Below are 19,068 nucleotides of genomic sequence, written 5' to 3' on the forward strand. Positions count from 1 at the left end.
ATGGTTCATGTAGCTGTTCTCAGAGCTGCTGTGCCTCCACTTAAAGCTAAACTTTCTGCATGGTTGCAGATTAGAGGTGAGAACACATCACTCCCCAGGGACTTTAATAGAATCCTGTTTTTGCTTCCTCTCCACATCCCATTAGATGTTGTTTAAATCATCGCTCCGATCAATCTTGTTCAGAGGCCCTTTTATGGGCAGAGAATTAGCTTTAGGGGCTATTTTTAGAATCAGTAATATTTATTCATTTCTGCCCTGTCAGCCACCTCGACTGCTCAGCAGTGCAAAGTAGAGCATCGCAGATGTTCCACCCACTCCTGGAACAGGTCTCAGCCTACTTGTGATGGGGAGGAATGACTGAGCCCGTACCCACATTCGTTATTGACCACTCCTTTCAAAAGGTCTTGAATGGCAGCCGTTGTCTGGACTCCCTGTGACAGAACGGCTAAATGCATCAGCGACACAACCCATTTGTCTCAGACTGTCAATTCTCAGTGTCCCCACCAGAATCAATCTCTTTGTTGAATTGTGGGACATCTGCAGCTCCCGACCCGTTGATTCAATTGGCTAATGAAGCTATTGACTGTTAGAGCAGGTGTGTTCTTCACCAGAATGACTTGCTGTCTGAAAAGAATCCCCACAATAACTTGCTGAGCGTCACCCTTAACCCTCTGAAGAGAGACAGCCCATCATGATTGATGGTGGCGGACAGACCCACAGACCCGTTCTGTCCATACTGTCCACTTCAGAGCTCTGTCCCCGTTTCATTTGTGCCAACATGAACGCACCCAGACAGGAGGAATGAGTCTGACCTGCAGATGTTAAATGTCAGAGGGACACTTAGAAACATTATACGGCATTATAGAGAATTTACAGCATCAACCCCCGCTGCGCAGCAACACGCGCGCGCGCACACGCACTGTTCTGAGCTGATATAGATTTGAATCCATAGATGTGATGACTTTCAAGCCCGTTCGCATTAAAATCTATTTCGTAACATTTCCGTTCCAATGAATGATACATCATGAACATTGTTCCCTTCTCTGGTCCTCAGGGGCCATAAAAGCCTTATTTTATGATATCAAATGTTTTATTGAACCCTTTAAACTGTACATTAATTCAAAACGCCCAATAAACGATAATGTTTCTATAATTATGTCGCCAGGTAAATCAAAAGCAAGCGAAGCTACTTTTCTCGGTCCATTCTGGGTGAGATGTCCCCCCCCCATTGAGCCGGGGACTGATTGGATTGTTCAGGTGATTTCTCCATCGTGCAGCGCCAGGCTTCAATGCGTCTCCGAGCGCGCACGACCGTCTGCGGCGCTGCGAGCAGGCATCTGGCTGCCCCCCCCCCCCCCCCCCCCCGGAGGCGCTGCATCGGCCCCCAACAGGTGGAGAAAGTCCAGTGGGCAGGGACAGCGGCGTCAAACCAGATCCAACCTACGGAGGAAACTTCGCAGCTGCTTTTCCCTGTTTCGGGATGAGCTGAATGCGGCGCTGCGTGTTTCCATCCGAACCGAATCGTGATGGTGACGGAGCGAGTGTGGACGTACAGCGGGGGGGTTGAGAGGTCTCCAAACGGGAGAGAGGAGAACGCAGACTGAGCTGAAAAACAAGGGATAGACGGAGGCGCCGGCGCGTCAACCCGCAGCCTCTTCCTGCCGAGCAACACCGCAGTTACCAAATCCGAGGAATGTCCAAGTCCAGAAGTTCCCAATCATTTCCAGCTTGGTAGTTTGCTTCGGCTTCGCGTGGCCTCGGGGGATCATTGCACGGGAACTTCTCATGCATCGCATCCTAAAGGTTAGTGCCTGTGTAGCCTTTAAAACTTGATTCCCGTTCATTTATCTGACCGCGGGCAGCACGGGGAGCGCGCGCTCGGCGATGGACCCAGATTAGAAATGTCTCCTCCGATCTTTCACGCGCTTTTATTTTCAACCATGTTTTGACCGCCCTGCCTCCTGGAAGCATCCGCAGATGATAACGGTAAAAACCCGAGAAGAGAGCCCCCTAAAGCAGATGCAGGCGCCATCCCGGTGACCGCGCTGCTGTGCCACATGCACGCGGATCTGCTGGCGTTAATTAGGGATCGCTGACAGCTTGACGAGCGCCGCAGCCGCATGGCGGAGCTCCGTCAGAGGCTCAACTTTAAAAATAGAAGGCGCGTGGCGCACAGCGCTGCGCCTTTTCACGGCTCCACGCAGCAGGTCACCAGTTTGTCACGTGACTCTTCTGCGGGGCTCTGCGCGTCTGCGTGGCGCGTCTGCGTAGCGTTGTCTTTGGGCTTCATTTAGAAGACAGGGACGAAGGACAGACTCCCTGGATCGTCCATGACCACAGTCCCCACGTGGCCCCAAATAAATGGAAATCATCAAGGAGGCCATCAAACATCTCGGGGGGGGGTCTAAAACCATCCTTCTTCATTGCTGCAGCACCTGGAGAGGCAGCGCAGGTGACGGAGACGTCGGGGCAAAACAAGGTGGAAAAAAGGGGTGGCTCGGAGTTGCGCAACATCCTTTATTCCCAACTTTGGCATGTTCATGCACAGTCGTGCTAAACACACACGGAAGCGTATGCGTGTCACACGGGCCCAGGTGTGGACAGGTGTGGAATCCCTGGGCCCCGCCCCAGACTCCTCCGTTATTCCCATCAGTCCAACAGCACGGACCTTTCTCATGGTGTCCCTCAATGACAGTGGAGCTGCACAGTCGGGGGGGGCACGTCCAAAATGGAGGTCCTGCCTGATCCTGAAGCTGAAGCTGATCCTGATCCTGAAGCTGATCCTGATCCTGAAGCTGAAGCTGAAGCTGATCCTGATCCTGATCCTGATCCTGAAGCTGATCCTGATCCTGATCCTGATCCTCGTCAGGGTGGAGGCGCCGCCGCTCTCGGCAGTCTTCCCTACCGTTCCCTGTCACCAGGCAACCAAACGCTGGACCAATCAATGGACGATTCATGGATTATGTCATCCATCATCCATCCATCCATCATCCATCCATCCAGCATCCATCCATCCATCCAGCATCCACCCAACCATCCATCCAGCATCCATCCATCCATCCATCCATCCAGCATCCATCCATCCATCCATCCATCCAGCATCCATCCATCCATCCATCCATCCAGCATCCATCCATCCATCCATCCATCCATCCATCCAGCATCCATCCATCCATCCATCCATCCATCCAGCATCCATCCACCCATCCATCCATCCAGCATCCATCCATCCATCCATCCATCCATCCAGCATCCATCCATCCATCCATCCAGCATCCATCCACCCATCCATCCATCCATCATCTTTCCCTTGTATATTATCCTACTATCACGTCACTATTTTGAGAGTTTCCACCTTTTCGAGAGCTTTAACCTTGAGGCCGTCACAGTGTTAAAGAGAAAAACTCTGCCTTTTTATTTCTGTTCATTAATCTGATGAGATCCTGAGGAAAACTGTCATAATGAGCTTTCTGAAGAATCCTGGGAGTGCATTTGGTTATTGAAGGAGCGCCGCTCTTCACGCATACATTTAAAAGTATTTCCTTCGCCTTGTTGAGGTCACATGACAATGGAGGAAAAAACATCTGGAACACTGCAAGGACTGAAAATGCTGCGTATTAGGCCACCGATTCATGGTGTGTTTCATAGTGCACCTGTGCAGGTAATATTGACCAATCACAGTGCACCTGTGCAGGTAATATTGACCAATCACACTGCACCTGTGCAGGTAATATTGACCAATCACACTGCACCTGTGCAGGTAATATTGACCAATCACAGTGCACCTGTGCAGGTAATATTGACCAATCACAGTGCACCTGTGCAGGTAATATTGACCAATCACAGTGCACCTGTGCAGGTAATATTGACCAATCACACTGCACCTGTGCAGGTAATATTGACCAATAACACTGCACCTGTGCAGGTAATATTGGCCAATCACAGTGCACCTGTGCAGGTAATATAGACCAATCACAGTGCACCTGTGCAGGAAATATTGACCAATCACACTGCACCTGTGCAGGTAATATTGAACAATCACACTGCACCTGTGCAGGTAATATTGAGCACAATCACAGTGCACCTGTGCAGGTAATATTGAGCACAATCACAGTGCACCTGTGCAGGTAATATTGACCAATCACAGTGCACCTGTGCAGGTAATATTGAGCACAATCACAGTGCACCTGTGCAGGTAATATTGACCAATCATAGTGCACCTGTGCAGGAAATATTGACCAATCACAGTGCACCTGTGCAGGTAATATTGGCCAATCACAGTGCACCTGTGCAGGTAATATAGACCAATCACAGTGCACCTGTGCAGGTAATATAGACCAATCACAGTGCACCTGTGCAGGTAATATTGAGCACAATCACAGTGCACCTGTGCAGGTAATATTGGCCAATCACAGTGCACCTGTGCAGGTAATATAGACCAATCACAGTGCACCTGTGCAGGTAATATTGACCAATCACACTGCACCTGTGCAGGTAATATTGAGCACAATCACAGTGCACCTGTGCAGGTAATATTGACCAATCACAGTGCACCTGTGCAGGTAATATTGACCAATCACAGTGCACCTGTGCAGGTAATATTGAGCACAATCACAGTGCACCTGTGCAGGTAATATTGACCAATCACAGTGCACCTGTGCAGGTAATATTGAGCACAATCACAGTGCACCTGTGCAGGTAATATTGACCAATCACAGTGCACCTGTGCAGGTAATATAGACCAATCACAGTGCACCTGTGCAGGTAATATTGACCAATCACAGTGCACCTGTGCAGGTAATATTGAGCACAATCACAGTGCACCTGTGCAGGTAATATTGAACAATCACACTGCACCTGTGCAGGTAATATTGAGCACAATCACAGTGCACCTGTGCAGGTAATATTGAGCACAATCACAGTGCACCTGTGCAGGTAATATTGACCAATCACAGTGCACCTGTGCAGGTAATATTGAGCACAATCACAGTGCACCTGTGCAGGTAATATTGACCAATCATAGTGCACCTGTGCAGGAAATATTGACCAATCACAGTGCACCTGTGCAGGTAATATTGGCCAATCACAGTGCACCTGTGCAGGTAATATAGACCAATCACAGTGCACCTGTGCAGGTAATATAGACCAATCACAGTGCACCTGTGCAGGTAATATTGAGCACAATCACAGTGCACCTGTGCAGGTAATATTGGCCAATCACAGTGCACCTGTGCAGGTAATATAGACCAATCACAGTGCACCTGTGCAGGTAATATTGACCAATCACACTGCACCTGTGCAGGTAATATTGAGCACAATCACAGTGCACCTGTGCAGGTAATATTGACCAATCACAGTGCACCTGTGCAGGTAATATTGACCAATCACAGTGCACCTGTGCAGGTAATATTGAGCACAATCACAGTGCACCTGTGCAGGTAATATTGACCAATCACAGTGCACCTGTGCAGGTAATATTGAGCACAATCACAGTGCACCTGTGCAGGTAATATTGACCAATCACAGTGCACCTGTGCAGGTAATATAGACCAATCACAGTGCACCTGTGCAGGTAATATTGACCAATCACAGTGCACCTGTGCAGGTAATATTGAGCACAATCACAGTGCACCTGTGCAGGTAATATTGACCAATCACAGTGCACCTGTGCAGGTAATATTGAGCACAATCACAGTGCACCTGTGCAGGTAATATTGACCAATCACAGTGCACCTGTGCAGGTAATATTGAGCACAATCACAGTGCACCTGTGCAGGTAATATTGACCAATCACAGTGCACCTGTGCAGGTAATATAGACCAATCACAGTGCACCTGTGCAGGTAATATTGACCAATCACAGTGCACCTGTGCAGGTAATATTGGCCAATCACAGTGCACCTGTGCAGGTAATATTGGCCAATCACAGTGCACCTGTGCAGGTAATATTGGCCAATCACACTGCACCTGTGCAGGTAATATTGGCCAATCACACTGCACCTGTGCAGGTAATATTGAGCACAATCACAGTGCACCTGTGCAGGTAATATTGACCAATCACAGTGCACCTGTGCAGGTAATATTGGCCAATCACAGTGCACCTGTGCAGGTAATATTGGCCAATCACAGTGCACCTGTGCAGGTAATATTGGCCAATCACACTGCACCTGTGCAGGTAATATAGACCAATCACAGTGCACCTGTGCAGCTAATATTGACCAATCACAGTGCACCTGTGCAGGTAATATTGAGCACAATCACAGTGCACCTGTGCAGGTAATATTGACCAATCACAGTGCACCTGTGCAGGTAATATTGACCAATCACAGTGCACCTGTGCAGGTACTCCCCATTTCAAAACCCCTTTTCCCCGTTTAAAAGAAAGAGGCTGGAGAACTTCTGCCACCCTGGGGGCAGGACACTCAGGAGGTTCTCACAGGACGACACAATAAGAGGGAAAAGAAACCGCTGGACATGTTCCTCCTCTTATGTGATGATTTTAATCTATTTTAAAGTGATTCTCCTGAACTGTGATCTCCTCAGCAGCCTTTGTGATACCGTCTATCGAAAGATGCTCTGACTGAAATAAGCTGATGTTGGGACTCGTCCCCTCTGTCCCGTCCCTTCCAGCTGTAGCCGTTAACAGGTCTCTGGTGAGCTGAAGCCTCGAGGAGATGTCACAACTGTACTACCGGAGGACCGACAGCTCCTCCTACCGGGACCGCATCCCGCTGAGAATCGTGCGGTCGGAGTCGGAGCTGTCGCCCTTAGAGAAGGCCTACCTGGGAGCGGTGGAGAAGGGAGACTACGCTAGTGTCAAACAGGCCTTGGAGGTGTGTGTGGGTGGTTTGAGTGGTAATAAGATGAATATGTAAGGTCACGGAGTCTCTAGATGAATGATGGCAGTAAATAAAGCAGTCTTGAAGCCTGGATCTAATTAGTGTGATTCAGAAAATCTTAGGAGCGTTCCAGGTAATGAGCTGCCGAAGTTCTTGGGCTCATATCCAGTAACATCCAGGACATTTTCCAGATAAAAGGTCGGCAGCTTCACTCCCACAGCACCAGATTTGTCTGAAATGACCCCGGAACAATGACTGCATAAATTCTTCTGATAACTAATCTGTGCAAAAGCTTTGGACATTTGATCTCAAAACAATTTAACACTTCTTTGACTTTGAAAGTTGATTTCCGGGTGTATCGATGTGGAAAACATTCCCTGCCAAACATCAGCGCGTCAGCGTGACAGCTTTCCGTTAGCCTGATCTAGATCAGCGTTCCGAAGCGAAACACTGACTCCGAGCTGTACCCGGTTCCTCAGGAGGCGGAGATTTACTTCAAGATCAACATCAACTGCATCGACCCCCTCGGCCGCACGGCCCTGCTCATCGCCATCGAGAACGAGAACCTGGAGATCATCGAACTCCTGCTGAGTTTCGGCGTCTATGTCGGCGACGCCCTCTTGCACGCCATCCGAAAGGAGGTGGTGGGAGCTGTGGAGCTGCTGCTCAACCATAAAAAGCCAAGTGGTGGCATGCAGGTGAGGGGGGGGGGGGGGGATCCTGCGACCTTAGAGAACCCTAAATCCAATTTTTAAAAAGACAATAGACTCTTTATGGAACAGAGGAAAGCACATTTCTAACCACTTTTCTTTGAACCATTTTAGCTAATCTGTGTTTAAGCCTGAGTGGAGGCGAGCTGAATACACCCGTGTAAAAATGTCAATGAAATATCCTCCAAAAGGAACAAATGTCCTCCAAAGGCTACAATCATAACCAAGCTAAAAACGAGCTTTTGCTTCGTTTCATCAACGTTCCATAATTCGTCCCACACTAACAGGTTTATACTGATTTAATTAAGAGAAAACAGAAGAAAGGATCAAAGAGAGGTAGGTTCCCAGCAGACTGGACTCTGGTTGGGGATGTTAGGGGGGCATTTCCCTCTGGTTGGGGATGTTAGGGGGGCATTTCCCTCTGGTTGGGGATGTTCGGGGGGCATTTCCAGCTAAAAGCCCCTCAGCGTCCCCATTTGCCTCGGTGGCTTCCTGCATGAGCAGCAGGTAAAAATAGATCAGCTAGTTCGTCATAACATTAAAGGGCTGTCGCAGGAAATCACACTCTAGATGTTGTCTGGGATTTAATGATAACGGGATATTTCTAACTGTGTTTGTCCCTGTGTGGGAATGATGGATCTTTAATGGTCTGGGAATGTTGGGGGCTATTTGTTTGCCACTGAGGAGCCGTTCGAGTAAGAACTTTTTAAAAAGCCTTATTTATCATCCGAGTGTTCCTGTACAGCTTCCTGATTTACCAACGCTTTGGCCTCTTTAGCTTCCTGTGTAATATCCTTCAGATTTCGCTGCATTTCTAATTTAATAAGAGTTTATACAGTTTATCTATTTGTTTCCTTTCTTGGCTCTCACTGTAACCTCACCTTTGCTGGACAGGCCATCGTTAAAATGGGATCATTTGCATCTAGAATCCATAGTTTTAAACGGTAAATTTGTAAGTCGTGTCAGTGTGCGTTGTGATCGCTCATATGTATAAAACTATTAAAATGTCTCTCCATAAAACCTTCAGTCTGCAGGTGTATGGAAAAATGCTGATTCATCACAATCCATAGCACAATGCTAAAGGTTTTCACTGACGGTTCACTGCAGGTCCATAGGTGCTACTAACACCTAGCATTTCATTATTGACATCCTCCGATCAGACTAAAATGTTCAGTATCGTCAATATCAGCTTGTTTAATGAAAGACATGCGCTCTAATCTGCTGAGTAATTCACTAAAGCTCCACAAAGGCGCCGTCTTTGTCAGCCTGTCCCTGATTGTGTCTTCATGTCACCACTCGGAAGCATAAAGACTCATTTTTCTGTGGTGTCGGTTGAACTCTCCTCAGAGGGACGGCCTCTGCGATCTGTCGCCGTCGCTGCCTGGAAATGACAAACTCACAAAAATCACAAAACAAATTGTTAACGCAGAAGAATGTTTTAGGATGAAGCTGTGGTGCATTGCTCAGTGGAACCCCGGCAGTACCTCTAAATGTTCATGGACAGGATTCACACCCCGGGGAGGCCGGAGCCCTAATCCAGCACCACATTAGCAAAACCGCTGTGGTTTCTAGAAAGGGGCCCATTTGTTCCTTTATCTCCACAATCCTCTTATCCCAAAACGCCCTCAACAGCACCATCACGCTGTAAAGTGTCTCCGACCACTTCTGCCTGTTTTCCTTCTGTGTCCAGGATCAAATAATAGATCTTGAGCTGAAAGAGGCTGAACAGCCTCCCTCCTCCTGCAGCCTGAAGCTGTGTGATCCCACACAGACATGGATGGAGGAAGAGGCTCAGTAGCAGCGGCTGATGCTGGAGATGGGAACGAGTTCCTTTCCTGGCCTAATCATTCCGCCTTAAATGGGGAAATAAAGGATCCTTTTTATTAAAGTGCTGGATGATGTCAGTGCCTCCGAGCTGCCAGCCCCTGTAACGCTCTCGTTCTCCATTTACTCTCCACCAAAGACCTCTGACCCGGAGTCGGGGGGGTCAGAAAACATTTCTGTTCAATTTAGTGCCAATGTAATGACGTTTTTCTCTGCTTTTGTTCTCAACCCTGGTAGGTTCCCCCAATCCTATTGGACAAGCAGTTCTCCGACTTCACTCCCGACATCACGCCCGTCATCCTGGCCGCTCACACCAACAACTATGAGATTATCAAGCTGCTGGTGCAGAAGGGCGTGTCCATGCCGCAGCCCCACGAGGTGAGACCGCCAGGTTCTGGTGGGAAACGCTGCAGTCTAGGCTCCTCGGGAGAGATGACGGGAATAATCCCGCTCATAACTGCAACATTCAACTGCGAATAAAGATAATTAAATAAATGGGATAAAAAAGAAGCGACAAATGGTCCCATTGCATTTTCTGCACGTAACAGACATGTTTAAAAAATGCTAATGAAAACCTCTGGGTTGTTTGACTTGATCCTTTTGCTGGTGCTGCTCATGGTGCCGGTGGGTTGATGCGGCAGGTGCGCTGCAACTGTGTGGAGTGCGTGTCCAGCTCAGACGTGGACAGCCTGCGGCACTCACGCTCGCGCCTCAACATCTACAAAGCGCTGTCGAGTCCCTCCCTGATTGCGCTCTCCAGCGAGGACCCCTTCCTCACTGCCTTCAGGCTGAGCTGGGAGCTGCAGGAGCTCAGCAAGGTGAGGACAAAAGGTCCTTCAGAGAGTATTTCTGGGCGTGAGAGAGCTGAAAGATGAAGCGCAGCTGTTGGTTCATTAGTGGTGAATCTGATAAACTGTTATTACCTTTAACACACGTGTGTTACGCTCCCTGAAGATGTTCTGTTGTTGCTTCCATCAGGTGGAGAATGAGTTCAAATCTGAGTACGAGGAGTTGTCTCAGCAGTGCAAACAGTTCGCCAAGAACCTCCTGGACCAGACCAGGAGCTCCAGAGAGCTGGAAATGATTCTCAACTACAGGGACGACAGCAACCTGCTGGAGGAGGAGGGCAACAGCGACCTGGCCAGACTCAAGCTGGCCATCAAATATCACCAGAAAGAAGTAAGCATGGCGCCCGTTTCCCGTGGTGACACGTTTGAACTTCACAGGCTTGAGTTGTCGTCACCTGTGGAGCACTGCAGCAGGTACGATGAAGGGGCAGAATGTTCTTCTGAAATCACAACTAACTGCAGCCTTAAAAGCAAAATATTCTATTCAAAACAGGTCAGGTCCCCTTTAACAATCCACCAGTTTGAGGTTGCTGTGATATAAAATAACCACGGAGCTGCGCCTCATCTCCTGTCCATCGAGCTGAATTTGGGCTTCGGTGTGGAGATCCAACCCAGCAGACTCCTGGAGCTGCACTCATCCTCATCAGGGTGAAAAGCAAAAGGTTCTTTATTGGCAAAAACAATGCAAGGGGAGACGGAACGAAGGATCGATTGAAGCTCTCGGAAAGTAGCAACAGAAACGAACTAAAAATCACCAAGAAATGGGAAAAACATCGGAAAAAGTACAAACGAAAAACAGCGACAAGGCACTGGACAAACCTACAACTCTGGAGATTAGCGAGGGATAGCGGATAGGGAGACCTCTGAGGGCCCCGGAGACCTCTGAGGGCCCCGAGACCTCTGAGGGCCCCGAGACCTCTGAGGGCCCCGAGACCTCTGAGCTGGAGCTAGGTGCTGAAGCACGGGCAACAATCCGGCACCGGAGACAACGAGGGGAGAGCTTCAGTGGGAGCTGATTTAGGCAGAAGCAGCTGCAGGTGTGCCAGGGGCTCAGGGCCCAGAGATAGCCCCGCCCCTAAATGCTGCTCCTGCAGGTAGAGGAGGTGAGAGGTCGGAGTGGCAACAGGACCACAACAGTTCTGCTGCTTTAAATGATCGTTTTTGGTGCCTGTTCAAACTCTCCAATCAGCTCTTTGATAACAGGATGCAGAGGTGTGAAAGAATGACTTTATAATACGAAGAATTTACATGATAATAAACAGGTGAAACTCAACTCATCGACCTCTTCGTGGGTAAACAGTAGTCTTTAAGATGTTAAACATGTTTTAGCTCCCAGTTAATGAGAAAATAACCATGAAATACAAATTTAAAATTATTTTATGTTAATTTGTTTTGCCTTAAATGACAGTGTAGCTGCCATGGCAACACACACTGCAGCTATCGACTTCATTAGGATCCTGGAAACTGTCTGAGCGTAAATGTCTTTGTCCTTATTTGTGCCAGAGGGTCAGGCCTTCTGGCTCCGTCCCAAACGGCACCTTTCTGGCGTCGTCATGGAGACCCAGCTATCCCAACCTTGCTCCACCCACGATCCAACCTGACTGAATGTCCCGGGTGGTTTGGTCCTGGACACACCTGTCCTCAGGGCTCTGGGAATACAAACCTGAGAGGGAGGGAAACTCCTCTTTCCCTGACAGGTCGACCATTTAATCTTTCACGGCAGCAGCAGGTTAAATTACATTTGGAGAAATTGCATTAATGTGCAGCAATATTCTCACGTTGTGACGCTCAATCAGGACACATCGATCTGGAAATTCACTGCAGACACACAATTAAACTGGTGTTTGGAATGAAGCTGCATCTCAGCTGACTGAGGTGTATCTGCACCAGGATGGATCCTTGGGAGATATGGGAATGACTTCCTGTTGAGGGTTTCCAGGCCGGCTGCTGCCGACAGGCTTCATGTTGAGGAGAGCTTTTGATTTTAATCAGTGTTGTATTGATGCGCTGACATCGACCTTTAAATGACCCTCTAGAGAAGAGGGAGATGTTGCCCTTTACACCTGCTGATGGACTTCCAGGAGGAGCAACGAGCCACAAATCCTAACTGACCTTTGAGACTCCACGCTTGGTGTTCTGCCAACTCCTTTATTGATCTCTAATGTTAGGACCAGTTTCTGATTGTTTAAGAACTTTTTATGACCACTGATTTGTTCAGGTAACGACGTTAGCATGAAGACACTCTGGAATTATAACATTAAGCAGCTCAATTTATGGCCTCCTGGGCACAACTGTCGTGTCAATTAATGTTTTAAGGCCAACGGAGGCTGAAGTAGCTCCGGTTTCTGCATATACGTAGAAGCTCTTTAATGACCAGCGGTGAAAACGAGCGTGCTCTAAGCCAGACCGTTGGTTACACATTCAACTCAAGGGGTTCTGTTTAAAATAACTCTTTTATTGGCGTTATTAGGTTTAACCTAATAACCCGTTTACCTGTTTAACCTGAATCATTGATGGCCTCCATCCCCCACCTGAAAGAAGAAGCACATCCTCATATCCATCCCATTCACCGTCCTCTCCGGTTAGCTGTCAGTGCTGCGAAGTACGGAAATAGGAGTCAGCTTGACCCTCTGGTTTCCATGGTAACGTGGGCTCACAGTCTCAATGGGTCAGTCTGCAGATGGAGGTTCGGCCAGAAGTTTCACATGGAGCCAAATGTGTGAAATGTTTTCATGTTAATGAGCAAGTTGGTTATGCTAATGAGTGCGTTAATTATGCTAATGAGTGAGTTAATTATGCTCTGAAAGGTTTCCATCCCATCGTTTCAGAGAACCGATTAGTTCACCTTCTACGGTTTTGTGCTCTGAACCTGATCCTCATGTAAGTGTTGATTATGGTCTGTCACCCCCCCCCCCCCCCCCCCGTGAGAGGTGAGAAGTCTTTTTGACTGTGATCAAACACATCGACGTCTAACAGCCTTTTATTTTGGGCAGTTTGTAGCTCAGCCAAACTGCCAGCAGCTCTTGGCTTCCCGCTGGTACGACGAGTTTCCGGGCTGGAGGCGGCGCCACTGGGCGGGGAAGTTCTTCACCTGCGTCTTCATCGGCTTCCTCTACCCTGTGTTCGCCCTGTGCTACCTCGTGGCTCCCAAGAGCCGCTACGGCCTCTTCATCCGCAAGCCTTTCATCAAGTTCATCTGCCACACGGCGTCCTACCTGACCTTCCTGTTCCTGCTGCTCCTGGCCTCCCAGCATATCGTCACCACCGAGCAGGACAGGCAGGGTCCCGCCCCCACCACCGTGGAGTGGATGATCCTGCCCTGGGTGCTGGGTGAGTCCCCCGTTCATCGATTGGTTATGTATCTAGTTAAGGGTAAAATGAACTGGTCGTCACTAGCTTAGGTTTGGCAGCTTATGTGCATATTTGCTCATCTGTACTGTGGAATATTAGTTATTAGTGTGGTTTGTACCCTGTTTACACAGTAACTGCTGGAAAGAGGGAAACGGTTTGAAATTGATTGTTTACACCGGAACACACTGGGAACACTGCAGATTCCACGCACGGCCACTAGTGGGCGGTGTGACTTGTGTGATTCAGTGTTGAGACGATTCCTCCTTCTGGCAAGTGAGAATAATCAGTCAACACGTTCAAAAACGTGTCTGCTGATCCAGACGAGCTGTAACAAATCTAGTCACAAACCGCCATCGTTCCTTATCACTGGTGATCAGCTCGCCTGTGGGGAGGAGGGGCTTAAAGAGGACAAGCTACTTTCTTCCTTCACAGCTGATACCTGAATATCAGCATCTGTGTTTCCAGGCTTCATCTGGGCTGAGATTAAACAGATGTGGGACGGTGGTTTCCAAGACTACATCCACGACTGGTGGAACCTGATGGACTTCGTCATGAATTCTCTGTACTTGGCCACCATCTCACTCAAGATCGTAGCCTACACCAAGGTAAGGCGCTTTCTTCGGATGGACGCGGCAGGCGTGACCACCCCGTTCCCTGTCTGTCGTCCTGCGCAGTACTACGGCAGCAAACCCAGGAACCAGTGGGAGATGTGGCACCCGACTCTCGTGGCCGAGGCCGTGTTTGCCATCGCCAACATTTTCAGCTCGCTGCGCCTCATCTCGCTGTTCACGGCCAACTCTCACCTGGGGCCGCTGCAGATCTCTCTGGGGAGAATGCTGCTGGACATCCTGAAGTTCCTCTTCATCTACTGCCTGGTAAACACTCATTTTCTCCACACAGTAACAGGAACTGTGGCTTAAAGGTGGAGTCTGGACACAGATCCCTTTATTTGGCACGCGCCGCAGGTCCTGCTGGCATTCGCTAACGGCCTGAATCAGCTCTACTTCTACTACGAGACCAAGGCTGAGAAGGGCAAATGTAAAGGCATCCGCTGTGTGGAGCAAAACAACGCCTTCTCCACGTGAGTCCACGTGTGTGAAAAAGCTCCTCCACAGTTGTCAGTTCAGGGAGGTGACTGAGAGCAAACGTCCGTCACCCCAGAGGTGCTCGTCCACCGGTGGTGGTGCCGCCCTCACCCCCTATCTTCTCTCCTGCAGGCTGTTCGAGACCCTGCAGTCTCTCTTCTGGTCCATCTTCGGTCTAATCAGCCTGTACGTGACCAACGTGGACGCCGACCATCAGTTCACGGAGTTCGTGGGCACCACCATGTTCGGCACCTACAACATCATCTCGCTGGTGGTGCTCCTCAACATGCTCATCGCCATGATGAACAACTCGTACCAGCACATCGCTGTGAGCGCGGCTCAGAACGCCAGGGAGGATGGGAGGGAGGAGGTGATGGGAGGGGGGAGGTGATGCTCGCCGGGGGTTCACGCGCTGTGCTCTGCATTTCAGGATCACGCTGACATCGAGTGGAAATTCGCCAGGACAAAACTGTGGATGAGTTACTTTGAGGAAGGGGCCACGCTGCCGCCGCCGTTCAACATCGTCCCCAGTCCCAAATCCTTCTGGTACCTCATGAGCTGGATCAAGACACAAGACTACAAGAGGACGAGGTCCAAACAGCCAAAAAGCATCAGAACGCTGGGTGTAAGTCCGGTGTTCTACAGACATCCTTCACCAGAACTTGGTAGAAGACTTGATCGTTTGTCAGTTAGCTTCTAACTTTGTGTCAGAACCAGCTGCTTTTCTCATGACTCTGGACCGCTGTGATTTGTGTGCAGAGGCGAGCGGCTGAGAACCTGAGAATCAACCACCAGTACCAGGTAAATCTACCAATGGCCTCCTGAGGGTTCGTGCACTGTAATGTGTGTGTGCATGTGTTTTGTCTTACCTGCTCAGTAGTGAGGGCCTCAATCGGCTCCTGACTGAGGACTCTGAGGACGCGTTGGTGGTCTTCAGAGGGCTGTTTCATGGTTCAGACTTGGTGTTGTGTGTTTGGCTGCTGTAGGAGGTTCTGAGAAATCTGGTGAAACGTTATGTGGCCGCCATGATCAGAGATGCCAAGACAGAGGAAGGCCTGACGGAGGAGAATTTCAAGGTGTGCAGCTCCAACAAAGACAGCCAGCTGTTGCTGTTTATTGCAGAACATCTGCTTCGTTGTGGATCGCACGTGCGAAGATCTGCCCGCGTTGATAAAGCTAATCGCTACCCTGCCTGCAGCTACACAATGGGCAGATTATTCACTGCCTGGAAACAAACCAACAATCACTGGTGTCACTTTTCCACAAATGATGGTTTAAAAGAACCACTCATGGAAATGAATGTTCTGTCTTTGCTTCACTCCCCAGGAGCTGAAGCAGGACATCTCCAGCTTCCGTTATGAGGTGATGGGCATGATGAAGACGGGGAAGCCGGCCTTACCGGGCGGGAAAGCTGGCGGCAGCTCAGCGGACTGCAGCTCCTCCCTCGAGGAGCCTCCGGGGCCTCACGGCAGCCAGGTGAAGAGCAAACTCAACCGATTCAAGATCATCACGTCCATCCTGAAACAGGGCAGCTCTTTGCCTTCACCCAGGCCACCCGAAGCCTCCAACGGCCTCCCCAACGGCGTGTTGTCCACAGGCCCCGATGAGAGCTCCTGCGAAGGCCCGAGGACAGACATCGGTGGCTTTGACTTGTTCCAGAAGCACCAACCGGGAACAGGAGCGATTCCCAGGCAGATGTACCCTCTGTCTGAGGAAGCGGCTGAGCCAGGGGCCTCAGACGAGGACAGAGAGCAGCAGGCGGAGCGTGGGGAAAGACTCCTGGAGACACAAACTGAGGAAGAGCTGGATGGAAAGGCTGACGAAGGAGCCACAGAGAAAATAGAGGAAGATTTGCCCTGCGGCAACTGAGTCGCTGCTGTGTGTCGGGATCAGAGATGAGACCATACGAGAAGAGGCGACGTGGTGTTTGAGTGTGGTCACTGCAGCAGCAGCGGTCTTTGGAGACTCAGGGAGGCCTTCAGCTTGGGCTCTGTTCTATTAGCAGTAAAGATGCAGCACAAGGAAACGGAGCTCACATCTAAACAACCAGTAGATAACCTTCTCCATCCTGTCTCATTCCTCCAGTTTTTTATTCCTTTGACTTCAAACTACGCCCTCATACTTCATTAAACTCTTTCTACCTCTTTTCCTTCCTTCCTTGTGTCCTTAGAGCAATAGATGCTGTCTGTTCGGCTTTACTCCTCCTGCCTTACTCTGTTCCTGCACACACACTTTGCACCGTCTCACAGTCACGCTGGGGCGCCGAGGTCGAGCCGCCGAGCAGGAACTGCGTCCATGTTCTATGCAAACACTTGTGCTGTTAGTGCCCTCTGACGGGATTGGCGGCACTTTTAACGGAGAATTTTACGTAAAGCAGAGCACAACACTGGACCGTTCGCTCAGCCGCTGATTAGTTCAGATGTCATGTTGGTGTGAAGGAAGGATGCTCACAGGTGCAGAATAAAGTGGAACCTTCATCAGTTATCGGGCTTCTTGTTTTCCCTTCGACGATGCCAAGATGTTGCTGTAAAATAAAGAGGATTTAATGTGATGTCTGGACTGGCTGACAGCGAGTCAAAGACAGGAAGTGTTCCGACAGACATGGTGAGCTGCTCGCGTCACATCTGGGTGCGTGAACAGGGTGAGAGCAGCCTGATGCAATTTAGGAGGCCATTTGCCCCTTCTCTCAAGCTCTTAATAACTGCACCCATTAGCAGCTGAAATAGTGTTCCATTATGTCTAAAAGCCCGTCCAGAGACAGAGGAACTGTTTTCCATCATTTTCCTGCCAGCAGGGTTAGTTAATCAGATCGGTTAATCCGCTAAATACAGCAACAATAGGTCATCTTCCTTTAGAGTTCAGCTTTTAGAGGGAAGCCACAGACCCAAAAGCTGAATATTTCACAAGTTAAACCCAGTTTCTCTCACAGACACGATGCTGTTGCTCCTGCTCAATAGCTCTCCTGCATCTCCTCACAAGTACAGTAAATCGGGATTAAATATTCATGATGCCACGATGCTGCGCTCGATGTGTGATCAAACCGCTGCGCCCGAATGCTTTGGGAGGGGGTTCTGGATGACACTTCCAACAACAGATGAAACAGACTGCACAATCATGTTGAAAGATATCAAACTGCTCTGAACTAACAAGTTAAACACTTACATATTCAGCTTCTAAGTCTCCCACTGTGGATCTCTTCTAAAGCTGCAAAGGGAGAAAAAGTGCTGACATGGAAATAAATTAGCTACATACATTTCACACGATCTTAGTAATGATGGTGAGTGGGCCTTCGTTTTTACACTGCATGACATTGGCCTCGGGGGTTTTCGTGTACTAAAATCATCTGTGTTGTTGGTGTGCGTGTGCATACGCATGTTGTCCGCTAGGGGGCGAAATCACCACAGGCTGCGAATGATTCTGTCTGATTGCGTTTTAAAAGGACGACAGGACATTTGCAGTAGTTTTAACGATGCATTAAATTAGCCCACACCCCTCTGTAGGTTTCTGCTTAAAGAATGGAAATTCATTAGATTTTAAACTGATTATCTTTGACCGCTGCGGCCAACGGTGTCTGGGAAAGCCGGGTCATCGAGGGTCCTCCGGCTTTGACAGCGTGGCTATTTTAGAACGCAGCTTTTTGAGTCCATTTCCGAGTTTCCCCGATGTGCTGAGATAGCATCGTAAACAGGAAGTTGTCTCTAAAGGAAAGAGACCATGTCTGGCATGTTTATCACAAACAATAATCAGCCTGTTGTCTTTCTGCATATCTGCTTTTAGAAAAGCGGGATCGGATCCTAAAAGTTTGATAGCTACAGGGAGAATTCAAGACCAGGGAAGGCTTCTGACACGATGCACGAACGTGCACAGTTGGTCAAAGAGGAGGAAAGAAAGGCTGGAGGCACAGTGATGAATCCAGGAAAAGTCAGGCTCACGGAAAGGATGAATCCTCCTCAAACCCGTCCTTTCAATGATCACCGTTAAAAAAATGCAAATCCAAGCCAAAGGTGTGTGTTCCACCTTTCTGCGCGTGTGTGTGCGTGTGTGTGCGTGTGTGTGCGTGCAGCAGTGGAAACATCAGCCAGCGTCTTCACAACCCCTTGATCCTTGACATGAATGAACTTGTGTTTTCCTCCAGAGTGAGAGGAACATTTGTGCCGCTGTCTAAATGCTTCAGAACCTTAATTTGTCAGTGGTGCTGGAGGCCGACGCTGCGCTGATGAGCTGTGATATCACAGGGTGTCTCGGGTGCTCTGGGACGTTACGGTGGTAAAGAAACTCACTGGTGAAACAATGTGAGGGAGGGAGAGACGTGACCTCAGTGTGCTCGGAGGTGGGGGAGGATTTTGACCGACGAGGGGTGTGTGTGGGTGAGACTGGGAGGTAATGTTATGGAAAATGGTGGGTGGGTGATT

The 19,068-nt window shown here is 49.2% G+C and overlaps 1 protein-coding gene and 1 long non-coding RNA gene across 7 annotated transcripts; one reads left to right on the plus strand and one right to left on the minus strand.

Annotated features, from left to right (window-relative positions):
• Positions 1–1,491: 1,491 nt before the first annotated feature.
• LOC101076517 (short transient receptor potential channel 4) lies at positions 1,492–17,138 on the plus strand. 6 transcript variants are annotated; one of them, XM_029848736.1, is made up of 16 exons: positions 1,492–1,803; positions 2,117–2,119; positions 6,627–6,832; positions 7,318–7,536; positions 9,610–9,750; positions 10,014–10,190; positions 10,351–10,551; positions 13,214–13,550; positions 14,037–14,176; positions 14,246–14,446; positions 14,537–14,652; positions 14,789–14,984; positions 15,087–15,281; positions 15,416–15,457; positions 15,643–15,732; positions 15,983–17,138. In XM_029848736.1, exons 3-16 carry the CDS (start codon positions 6,674–6,676, stop codon positions 16,523–16,525), a joined length of 2,757 nt encoding a protein of 918 aa, XP_029704596.1. In that variant the 5' UTR covers positions 1,492–1,803; positions 2,117–2,119; positions 6,627–6,673; the 3' UTR covers positions 16,526–17,138. The 6 variants fall into 6 exon arrangements, with proteins under 6 accessions (XP_029704596.1, XP_029704598.1, XP_029704599.1 ...); XM_029848738.1 differs by lacking the exon at positions 2,117–2,119 and having other exon boundaries at positions 6,630–6,832; XM_029848739.1 differs by lacking the exons at positions 1,492–1,803; positions 2,117–2,119 and having other exon boundaries at positions 6,330–6,832; positions 15,983–16,132; positions 16,207–16,415.
• LOC115252757 (uncharacterized) lies at positions 9,750–10,334 on the minus strand. Its single transcript, XR_003891052.1, has 3 exons — positions 10,296–10,334; positions 9,948–10,236; positions 9,750–9,842 (listed from the first exon to the last, which is right to left on the minus strand). It is a non-coding gene; the product is annotated as an uncharacterized lncRNA (long non-coding RNA).
• Positions 17,139–19,068: the final 1,930 nt, after the last annotated feature.

This window comes from Takifugu rubripes, chromosome 15 (assembly GCF_901000725.2).
Source record: "Takifugu rubripes chromosome 15, fTakRub1.2, whole genome shotgun sequence".
NCBI lineage: Eukaryota > Metazoa > Chordata > Actinopteri > Tetraodontiformes > Tetraodontidae > Takifugu > Takifugu rubripes.

Excerpts from the sequence above, each read along its gene's own strand:
- LOC101076517 (XM_029848736.1), top strand. The coding sequence starts at position 6,674 with ATGTCACAACTGTACTACCGGAGGACCGACAGCTCCTCCTACCGGGAC. Across the intron at positions 14,447-14,536 it reads TCCTCTTCATCTACTGCCTG|GTCCTGCTGGCATTCGCTAA; the intron begins GTAAACACTCAT and ends CACGCGCCGCAG. Across the intron at positions 15,733-15,982 it reads TGACGGAGGAGAATTTCAAG|GAGCTGAAGCAGGACATCTC; the intron begins GTGTGCAGCTCC and ends TTCACTCCCCAG.